The sequence below is a fragment of the Priapulus caudatus genome, unplaced genomic scaffold (assembly GCF_000485595.1).
Source record: "Priapulus caudatus unplaced genomic scaffold, Priapulus_caudatus-5.0.1 Scaffold1181, whole genome shotgun sequence".
Classification (NCBI taxonomy): Eukaryota; Metazoa; Priapulida; class Priapulimorpha; order Priapulimorphida; family Priapulidae; genus Priapulus; species Priapulus caudatus.
This window is the reverse complement of record NW_014578242.1, coordinates 54,688-66,059: the sequence shown is the minus strand read 5'-3', so window position 1 is coordinate 66,059 and position 11,372 is coordinate 54,688. Positions and strand designations below refer to the sequence as shown.

Here is an 11,372-nt window from a genome sequence, read left to right as displayed (position 1 = left end):
GATAGGCTTTTCAGTGTTTGCTAATTTAACGCATTTCAGTTTATCACGCTTGGAGACAATCAAGAGAAATACATCGATAGAACAAGTAATCGTACTTTTCAATAATTGTATTTTTCATAAACGTAATACAAAAAACATAACAGAATAAGAGCACTTTTGAAGTGCGTACGCAGATACAATGAGCATTCGTAGTGAAATCACAGCTAGCTTTGAGAAGTCGGCGTCGCTATAGTGCGTTCAGGATGACGTTGGCGCATTGGGCAACTACTGATGTACATCCGTTGTGTCTGATAAACTGTGCACGAGGCACTTCGCTGATGGGCGGCTGTGCGCATCCTTGTTCCAACAGCTGGCAACGAGTGCATCGTAAGAGATCTCCGAAGAATCGGCAGCGACATCACTGCATTGCATCGGTCTGTAGTGAAATTGTACTACCCTGTAGATTACCGAGTGCGGATCCTCTCCCGTGTATGGCTGCTGACCGCTCTTCATTTGCCATAGCGTCATGCCGAACGAATACACGTCGGCCTTCGGCGTTACGTCAGCTCCCATCAGCAGCTCAGGTGCTCTGTAGATTGTGGTACCCTGCAGCGTCTTGTCCTGCGTAGCGGTGAGATTTTCGCCCAACTTTTGGCTACAACCGAAATCGGTCAGCTTGCACGTGTCGTCTGACGACACGACGATGTTAGCCGGCTTGATGTCGAGATGTGCAATGTGCTCGCCGTGTATGTACTCGAGCGCCGATGCAACTTGCCTGGCGAACATTAGCCTTTGCTCGCAGCTAATGGTCACGTGGGCATTGATGATCTGCTGCAGATTACGTTCTCCTCCGTATTCCATGACCATGCATCGGGAACCATCGTCTCGTGTGTAGACGAAAAGCAGCGAGATGACACGGTGGTGTTGCAAGCCCAATGCGTTTCTTTCAGCCTGGTAGCTTATCTCTGCTGCGTCGCTCTTCGTATCGTCGTGCAGTATCTTTGCTGCGACTTTCTTTCCAGCGTACATCGCTAGATGTACGTATCCGAATCCTCCCTGTCCCAACTTCTGCAGCAGCTGAACTTCCTTGTTCGCATTTGAGTGAAATGTCGTGTACTTCATTTTGATAAATCCACGTAGTTGTAGTATTCAAAGTTGACGGCTGTAAGTCATTCATTGCTCGTGGTAGGCGATTGATCGTCTTATAAATCAGCTATCCGGCTAGCCGCAGGGGTGACAAAGAAGTTAACACCACTCAATTAACGCATCTCGTCGCTGGCTCGGCTACGCGAAATCTCCAGCCAAGTCTCAGTCATGAAAAGAAGTTAACTCGCTGTCTCGCACCCGGCCGCCTGCCCACGATCGCCTCCAGCCCACCCTCTCCCCAATGCAATTTTGCGCGCCCGCTCTCGTTTTGCATGTGTCGTATTCTCGTTTTTTCCTTCCTAACGTGTGTCTGAGGCAGTTCATGCAACGCGATTTATACTACTAGTTTGATAGGCATTTCAGTGTTGGCTAATTTACCGCATTTCAGTTCATCACGCTTGGAGACGATCAAGAGAAATACATCGATAGAACAAGTAATCGTACTTTTCAATAATTGTATTTTTCATAAACGTAACACAACAAACTTAACAGAATAAGAGCACTTTTGAAGTGCGTACGCAGATGCAATGAGCATTCGTAGAGAAATCACAGCCAGCTTTGAGAAGTCGGCGTCGCTATAGTGCGTTCAGGATGACGTTGGCGCATCAGGCGACTACTGATGTACGTCCGTCGTGTCTGATAAACTGTGCACGAGGCACTTCGCTGATGGGCGGCTGTGCGCATCCTTGTTCCAACAGCTGGCAACGAGTGCATCGTAAGAGATCTCCGAATAATCGGCGGCGACGTCACTGCATTGCATCGGTCTGTAGTGAAATCGTACTACCCTGTAGATTACCGAGTGCGGATCCTCTCCCGTGTATGGCTGCTGACCGCTCTTCATTTGCCATAGCGTCATGCCGAAGGAATACACGTCGGCCTTCGGCGTTACGTCAGCTCCCATCAGCAGCTCAGGTGCTCTGTAGATTGTGGTACCCTGCAGCGTCTTGTCCTGCGTAGCGGTGAGATTTTCGCCCAACTTTTGGCTACAACCGAAATCGGTCAGCTTGCACGTGTCGTCTGCCGACACGGCGATGTTAGCCGGCTTGATGTCGAGATGTGCAATGTGCTCGCCGTGTATGTACTCGAGCGCCGATGCAACTTGCCTAGCGAACATTAGCCTTCGCTCGCAGCTAATGGTCACGTGGGCATTGATGATCTGCTGCAGATTACGTTCTCCTCCGTATTCCATGACCATGCATCGGGAACCATCGTCTCGTGTGTAGACGAAAAGCAGCGAGATGGCACGGTGGTGTTGCAAGCTCAATGCGTTTCTATCAGCCTGGTAGCTTATCTCTGCTGCGTCGCTCTTCGTATCGTTGTGCAGTATCTTTGCTGCGATATTTTTTACCACTGTAATTTCAGCATCATTCTCTAAATTCTCATCGGAGCTGACAGTAGTGGTTTTGCGAATATCTGTTCTAGCGGTTTGTGATCATTGTGGACTGGTCTTCTTACCGAACACATAGCAGTGAAACTTGGTCATGCTGTACACTATCGACAACATTTCCGTCTCGATTTCAGTTCAGTTCTCAGTTTCAGTCATTGCACGGGACGCATACGCAATAACACGACCTTCCTGCATGAGCACAGCACCTAACCCGTCTTTGCTTGCATCGCACTCAATGTGCACGGGTTTGTTTACGTCGTAGAATGCTTGTACTGGAGATGTACTGCATTTCTGTTTCAGCTCTTTGAAGCTGTCTTCATGTTCGTGCTCCCATGCGAATGTCACATCTGACTTCAGGAGGCTCCGCAGTGGTGCGTCTACTTGGCTTAGATTGGGAATAAATTTTGCTAGGTACTGTGCCAGACCAAACAATCTGCGGACTCCCTCCTTGTCACGTGGTGCTGGCATCTCGACAATGGCTTTGACCTTCTCTGAGTCTGGCTGTAGACCTCTTGCGTGATCACGTGCCTCATGTGGAGTACACTGGGTTGTCGTATGTTGCACTTGTCGTAGTTTAGCTTCAGATTGTACTGGGTTTTCCCTTCAACTACTTGCCTAAATATTTCGTCATGATGTGCTTGGTTGCAGTGTCGCATCTGGTATGCATGCTATTACATCGTCTATTGTTTTCATGGGGTGATGTTCCCTTTTTATGACTTTGTTTAGATCTTTTGGATCTATGCACATCATGACCTTGTCTTTTCTGAGTGACACTACCATGGAGTTGACCCATTCTGTTGGTTCGCTCACTGGCGCGATGTATCCGTTCCTTTCCATTTCTCTGAGTTTCTCGATGGCACACGGTTTTATTGCCGCTGCCAGTCGGCGAGATGGATGGAACACACCTTTTGCGCTTTCTCCAACCTTTATAGTGTATTCTTCTAACAGAGTACCTGCGGTTTCCACTAATGCAGGATAATCACGTGCTATTTCTTCACGTGCGGAGGATTCTCCGACAGCATCTACTCGCTGTATCAGACCCAGCCTCTGCAACATCACCGCTGATAATGTTTTACTGATTCAGGTCGACGATCTCAAACTGTGCGCATCTCTTTGTACTTCACTGGTAGGTTAACCATCCCTACTGGTTTGAACTTGTGATTTGTATAAGACTTGAGCGTTTTCTGAAAGACTGACATCTTGATGCGTTCACCGAGAGAGTCTAGTCTTTCTAGCTGTGGTTTCACTATAATGCAGCATTTTGACCCTGTGTCTATTCTGAACGGCACGTCGTGGTTGTATACCTTTAAGCGCACTAGCCATTTGTCACTAGAGAGAGTGTTCACTGGTCCCTGCGCATCTTGTGTCGCGTGGATGTGTAGTAAGCCGTCACTGTCATTTGAGTCTTCACTCTCTTGCGCGGAGTCGCTTTGTATACCGCTGACTTGGCGGAGTCTTTTCCAACACATCTTTAGCCAGTGATCCGGTTTCTTACAATACGTGCAGACTGTTCCTTTAGCCGGGCATTTTCCTTCATTGTGAACTCTGCCGCAGCTGGAGCAGTTGTTAGCATGACTGTGGTTATACCTCGCTTCTTGTGCGGAATCTCGTTCCTTACCCTGAAACTGTATCTGCTGTATGGGTTGTCTCTTCCTGTAGCTGTTACTGACGTGTCGCCTTGTTTTGACTGCGAGAATTTTTTCTCCATGCATCATTTTCATTTGGCTCTGTGATAACTCAAATCGCTGCCCTATCTCAATAGCCTTCGCTATAGTGAGCTCTTGTCCCCGATCTAGAAGACGTTCTTGTGCTTTACGGTGTCGTACGCCGTTGATGATTAAGTCAATCATAATGTCATCCGGGTCTGTGTATTCACAGTCCATCAATAGAATCCTCAGATCTTTGACGAAATTCTCAAACGTTTCACCTTCTGACTGAGATCGTTCTTGAGCCTTGAATCCCGCTACTCGCTTGTTTTTCCTAGGTTGGACATATTCTTCAATTTTCCTGAGAATTTCTTTGTGGTCGTCTTCTTGGCCCTGAGCCCATATGAACGTTTTGTAGACTTCCCTACATTATTGTCCTATCCACATGCCTAGCCATCCTGTGCGATGTTTGTCATCTGTACTGGCAAGCTGTCCCTTAAATGTAAATTCTACATGCTGTTTAAAACGCGACTATAGGTGTCGCTGGCTCCCCAGTTAAACATCGGCTGTTAGAATTGCATTGCCCCGCCGGTCGCCATTTTTTTTCTTTAGCTGTAGCGTTGACTATCCAACACGATTGATCCGGCACGAATTATGAGGAATACGGATTAAATCGGTATGCTCTATCAACATACTCTTCCTGATGGAGAGATGTATTCTTGCTCTCCAATTTCCTGCTTTCGAGCTATATTTTCCGTGTTGTTACTGGCGGATGGTTCTTGATTACTTGTGACACCATGTAATATCAGTCACTGAAGATGTCATGTTGAGTTAACAAGCCCTGCTCTATTGTTTATTGTTGCTTCACCCTAATACATGACACGTGACCACTATTAAATCACTTCCGGTTCATTACCCTGTTAGGGTTACGAGATTTGACGGCGTCTATCTATGCGACCATTCGGTAGTGCCACCAGTCCGTGCACCTAAAAGGCTGGACCGGCGACGTTTGTGGCTGCATTATTAGGCTGGCTATTGTGGTGTGGCAATGGAACATGCATAATGAGATGAGTGGATGTTACTGGGTAATTTTAAAAAAAATTCTTCAATGTATGGCCCATTCGACTGCGCGAACTGGTTTCAGGCCAAATTGGTGGTCGTTAGTAAACTTCTGGCCGACGATATTTTTTTTAACAACGCCGGATCCAAGCACCATGTGATACACTTAATGGGTGCATCACGTCTGAAGTACATGGCTTACCTAGGCTTTATATATTGCGACTGGAGCCCGATAAAGCGGCGAAATACTCATTTTCAGCTCCTAAAATTCAATTCTTAAGTATAGGATCCTATGGAGAGTTTAATAGTGGTCTGTTCTCTGTCGGTCGCAAAAAAAATTTGTCTATTAAATTTTTTTTCAATTTTTCAATTTTTTTTGGTGCGGGCCTGTTACTGTTCACTTGTCTCTGAATGCCTACTGCTATTTTGAAGACACATATAGCGATTTTTAATCAAAATTCATCATGACATGGGAAGAAAATGCTTTTGAACAACTAATGAATAAGTCGGCGATTTGTGTTGAAAATAACGAGTGCATTTTATTTACAGGAGCACGAACACAAACCGGCTATGGGGTAGTGTGTGTAAAAAATCACGAACAACAATGGCAAACGGTTAAAGTACACAGACTGGCGTACAGGCTCCATTTTGGTGTATGGCCTGCCAAAGGAGAACAGTGCTCACATTTATGCCACAACAAAAATTGCATTAGACATCAGCATATAATTTTAGAAACTGCACAGCAGAATTCCGAACGGCGAGAATGCCGAAGACTCATGAGCTGCATCGGGCATGCCGACAGAGAGACGTGTTTACTTTCGTTAACGATTCGTTAATCGAAGCATGAATTATACTTGCAGTAGACTACTAGCATATGATGCGCCGCACACAGGTGGGGAAACCCTAGGCTGGACCGATCGACTGACCTGGGATGAAAACCACATTTCTCCGCAGCACAGGCTAGTATCCCCTAAAATTTACTAACAACCTAATAAACTTTTTATTCTAATAATTACGTTGTGTAGCTGTGGTCAGCATAGGCAGTGTCGAGTTGATCCTTAATGTATTCGGAGGAATTTTGAGATCGCTTATACTTGATGTGGTCACGCACGTCGGCGAGCATGCGTTTGCGCTTGGCGGCTTCTCTCTGCTTTCTTCGGCACCGCATTGAATACGTTGCGGCGATCGACATCTGTCGCAGCGCCAACGATGGCCTCTTCCCGAGTGGGACTTTAACAATGTTATCATTTTTCAAGTGGGCGGACATCTCTATGCCGTTGTTCAGCCGGTGGACCGCCGAATGCGCGCGGCCGATCGCAGTTTTTGAAAAGGTGACATTCTTCGGCAGCGACGCGCTTAAACCACGATTGCTCGACTCGCATCTCTGCGTGTTGGTGTTGAGTTTCATTTTTTCTATGCCAGCAACGCTTAATTTCATTTGCAGAATGTTTTGCAGCAGAATCTTGTCCTCGTTGGTCATGGTAAATTCTTTGATCTTAAGGCTACTCAGGTAATAAGATCGTGTAGACAGCCAGTTCCTGTACCTACCACCTGAGCAGACCAGGGAGTGGCGCCGACAACTTCGATGATCGCCGGAATAGCAGTCGACTGTGCATTGCACGAGGTGAGGCAGCTTCTTTACTATTAAGTCCGTATTGCCACAGCTGATCTTGAACAATTCGTTTACTATAATGTGACATCTAGCCTTAATATCTGAGCTAATAAGTCGTTGCACTATCTGTCGTTCGCCTGCCGATCTGTCCCACCCAAGCATTGCTCTGCTGAATTTCGCTTTCATGCCAGATTTGAATTGGGACTGGCCGAGATGAATGGTGTCGGCCAGGCGGGTGACGTTCCACAATGGATCCAAAGTCTTCATGGCTTCGTCGATGCCCGCGCTTCCTCTTCCGTCGCCGTCGGTTGTTGCGTGTTTGATGAGGAGTCTCTCCGTTGCAAATTGGCGTCCCATCTCCAGCCCTATAGTTCTTTCCGAGAGCGGCGCATGCTTAGGTATGTTCGCAGTACAGTCGACGTGCCCGGGACACGTTATCGAATATCCTCGCTTTCTGAGCGATGCTCCTCGGGCACAGAGCTTATTTTGCATATACATTCCGATGATCTTATGGTCGTCTGTGTGATCCTCGATCGCCAAGCCGATTGCCTGCGATGCCGACTGCCCCATCTTGTGCCGGCTTGCAATTGAGATGGCGTTGTAACGAACGTCCATCTGAATGTTTATTGGTGATTCTTTGTCGAGGCCTCTCAGGTCGTTGATCGTTTTTAGCTCCTTTCTAAAATCTGACATGTTGATTTTGTTTAGTTGCACGGTCTCGGCGCTGACCGTGGCTGCGGTTTTTTGCAGGCCGCTCCGTGACGGCGGTGGCGTATTTGTCGATGCTACCAGGAGCCTGAGCTTGGTCGGTCCAACGGTCGTGTCCTGCAAGCCCAGGTGAACTCCTCGATTGGGGGCTGCTGCCTTCGCCCCTCGTCCCGAGCTTGGGACGTCGTCGTAAAGCTTGCATTTCGTGGAGGCGTAGTCACAGTTTCGGCATCTCAGTCTCATCTTCCAGCAGAGGCCTCTCTGCTCTTCGTCGCACATCTTCAGGTCTGGCTCCGGGCAACGGGATGCGTAATCTTCCATCTAGCATGTTATAATCAATGACAGTGAATAAGTTTTTGATTGCAAGTAGTGCAAACGCATGCCTTTACAGAATATACAGTAATTATGTATACAGTATACAGTCATATGTATATACTAATATATAATATTATATACAGTATACAGAAAATTATGTCGTCAACAACGAAATGAAATTCACGAATTTCAATTACCCGATGATCGCGGATTGCTGAATTCCACAGGTTCTCGACTCTCGTGAGATGCACCAGTCGCATCTCATCACGGTCGGACCGCTGCTGCATGGCGAAAGGGTCTGCGGAGGCAGCGGCTGGCTTCGGGCGCAGGATCTTGGCGCCTCCATCTCTACCATCAGCATCTGAAATAGAAAGAGTGCCATCGGTACGCGTTCTCACAACCTTCCGGTAAATATCTCGATTGAGCCGTGGGGTCCAGGGCTGAATTGGGGTATTCGCCGGAAGAAGACGTTGCGCATGCGCTGCTTCGCTGGCTGCTGGCTGCTTCTTGGTGCCCTTGTTGTGTGGGATGCCTCCTGGCTTGAATTGCGTTTGCTTTGATTTGTCTGATCGGCCCATCGTGCGTAACAGACTGTCTCGAACTATGACTAGTTTGAGACTGGCAGATTTATTCCAAATGCCAACATTGCTCCTATTGTTTCCCACACAATAATGCGCAGCTAGGCTACAATAGAATGTTTAGTTTATTTCTTAGAAACGGCAGTAACAAACTAACAAACAACATACGAGCGCATGGAGATAAGAGGTCTCAATAGGAATGTTTCACGTGACGTCATAGATCAGATCACGTGTATTTGTTATGCGTCATGGTTGGCAGAAGCGAAGCGTGCTGCTTGACATTTACAGATGAATGACCACATGTTCTGATAGAAAGCGCTGTTTATGTAGTGCACTTACACGTGCGTGCTGCGTGCGTGCGTGTGCACGTACACGTGCGTGCATGCGTGCGTGTGTGCGTGCGTGCCTGCGTGTGAACTTACACGTGCGTACGAGCGTGCGTGTGCACGTACACGTTCGTACGTTCGTGTGCACGTACGCGTGCGTGCGTGCGTGTGCACGTACACGTGCGGGCATGTGTGCGTGCGTGCGTGCGTGCGTGTGCAGGTACACGTGTGTGCATGAGTGCGTTGGTGCGTACGTGCGTGTGTACAGGTACACGTGCGTGCGTGCATTCATGTGCACGTAGACGTTCGCGCGTGCGTGCGTGCGTGCGTGTGCACGTACACCTGCGTGCATGCATGCGTGCGTGCGTGTGTATGTAAATGTGCGTGCGTGTGCACGTGTGTGCATGCGCGCGTGCGTGCGTTTGGATGTACACGTGCGCGCGTGTGTACCTGCATAATAATGCACGTACACATGCGTGCATGCGTGCGTGCGTGTGTGTGCCCGTAGACGTACGTGTGTGCGTGCGTGCGTGCGTGCGTGCGTGTGCACGTACACGTGCGTGCATGCGTGAGTGCGTGCGTGTGCAGGTACACATGTGTGCATGCGCGCGTGCGTGCGTGCGTGCGTGTGCACGTACACGTGCGTGCATGCGTGAGTGCGTGCGTGTGCAGGTACACATGTGTGCATGCGCGCGTGCGTGCGTGCGTGCGTGTGCACGTACACGTGCGTGCATGCGTGAGTGCGTGCGTGTGCAGGTACACATGTGTGCATGCGCGCGTGCGTGCGTGCGTGCGTGTGCACGTACACGTGCGTGCATGCGTGAGTGCGTGCGTGTGCAGGTACACATGTGTGCATGCGNGCTACTGCTGCTATTACTGCTGCAGCAGCTGCTGCTGCTGCTGCTGCTGCTGTTGGTGCTACTGCTACTGCCACTGCTACTTCGCATTTGAGTGAAATGTCGTGTACTTCATTTTGATAAAATCCACGTAGTTGTAGTATTCAATGTTATCGGCTGTAAGTCATTCATTGCTCGTGGTAGACGATTGATCGGCTTACATAGCAGCTACCAGGCTAGCCGCCGGGGTGACAAAGAAGCTAACACCACTCAATTAACGCGTATCGTCGCTGGCTCGGCTACGCGAAATCTCCAGCCAAGTCTTGGTTATGAAAAGAAGTCAACTCGCTGTCTCGCACCCGGCCGCCTGCCCACGATCTCCTCCAGCCCACCCTATCCCCATGCATGCAATTTCGCGCGCGCCCGCTCACGTTTTGCGTGTGTCGTATTCTCGTTTTTTGCTTTCTAACGTGTGTCTGAGGCAGTTTATGCGACGCGATTTAGACTACTAGTTTGATAGGCTTTTCAGTGTTTGCTAATTTACCGCATTTCAGTTCATCACGCTTGGAGACGATCAAGAGAAATACATCGATAGAACAAGTAATCGTTTTTTTTCAATAATTGTATTTTTCATAAACGTAACACAACAAACTTAACAGAATAAGAGCACTTTTGAAGTGCGTACGCAGATGCAATGAGCATTCGTAGAGAAATCACAGCCAGCTTTGAGAAGTCGGCGTCGCTATAGTGCGTTCAGGATGACGTTGGCGTATCCGGCGACTACTGATGTACGTGCGTCGTGTCTGATAAACTGTACACAAGGCATTTCGCTGAGGGGCGGCTGTGCGGATCCTTTTTCTAACAGCTGGCAACGAGTGCATCGTAAGAGATCTCCGAATAATCGGCGGCGACGTCACTGCATTGCATCGGTCTGTAGTGAAATCGTACTACCCTGTAGATTACCGAGTGCGGATCCTCTCCCGTGTATGGCTGCTGACCGCTCTTCATTTGCCATACCGAATGAATACACGTCGGCATTCGGCGTTACGTCAGCTCCCATCAGCAGCTCAGGTGCTCTCTAGATTGTGGTACCCTACAGCGTCTTGTCCTGCGTAGCGGTGAGATTTTCGCCCAACTTTTGGCTACAACCGAAATCGGTCAGCTTGCACGTGTCGTCTGACGACACGACGATGTTAGCCGGCTTGATGTCGAGATGTGCAATGTGCTCGCCGTGTATGTACTCGAGCGCCGATGCAACTTGCCTTCGCTCGCAGCTAATGGTCACGTGGGCATTGATGATCTGCTGCAGATTACGTTTTCCTCCGTATTCCATGATCATCCATAGACGAAAAGCAGCGAGATGACACGGTGGTATTGCAAGCCCAATGAATTTCTTTTAGCCTGGTAGCTTAGCTCTGCTGCGCGCGCACACACACACACACACTCTCTCTCTCTCTCTCTCTCTCTCTCTCTCTCTTTCTTTCTCTCTCTCTCTCTCTCGTTCTCTCTGTCTCTATCTCTCTCTCTTTCACTCTCTGTCTCTCTGTCCTGCTCTCGCTCTCATTATTGACTTTCTTTCGTCTTCTCTCTCTCTCCTTCTTACTCTCCATCGCTCTCTCTCTCTCCCTCTCTCTCTCTCTCTCTCTCTCTCTCTCTCTCTCTCTCTCTGTCTCGCTCGCTCTCTCTCTCTCTCTTTCTTTCTCTCTCCCTCGCGCGCTCTCTCTTTCTCTCTCTCTCTCTCTCTCTCTCTCTGTCTCGCTCGCTCTCTCTCTCTCTCTCT

At 48.7% G+C, this 11,372-nt stretch overlaps 1 protein-coding gene across 1 annotated transcript; it reads right to left on the bottom strand.

Annotated features, from left to right (window-relative positions):
- Window positions 1-264: 264 nt before the first annotated feature.
- On the bottom strand, window positions 265-2,608 carry LOC106815708 (tyrosine-protein kinase JAK2-like). Its single transcript, XM_014820211.1, has 4 exons — window positions 2,581-2,608; window positions 1,740-2,457; window positions 1,504-1,568; window positions 265-1,130 (listed from the first exon to the last, which is right to left on the bottom strand). Exons 1-4 carry the CDS (start codon window positions 2,606-2,608, stop codon window positions 265-267), a joined length of 1,677 nt encoding a protein of 558 aa, XP_014675697.1.
- Between the last annotated feature and the right edge of the window lie 8,764 nt (window positions 2,609-11,372).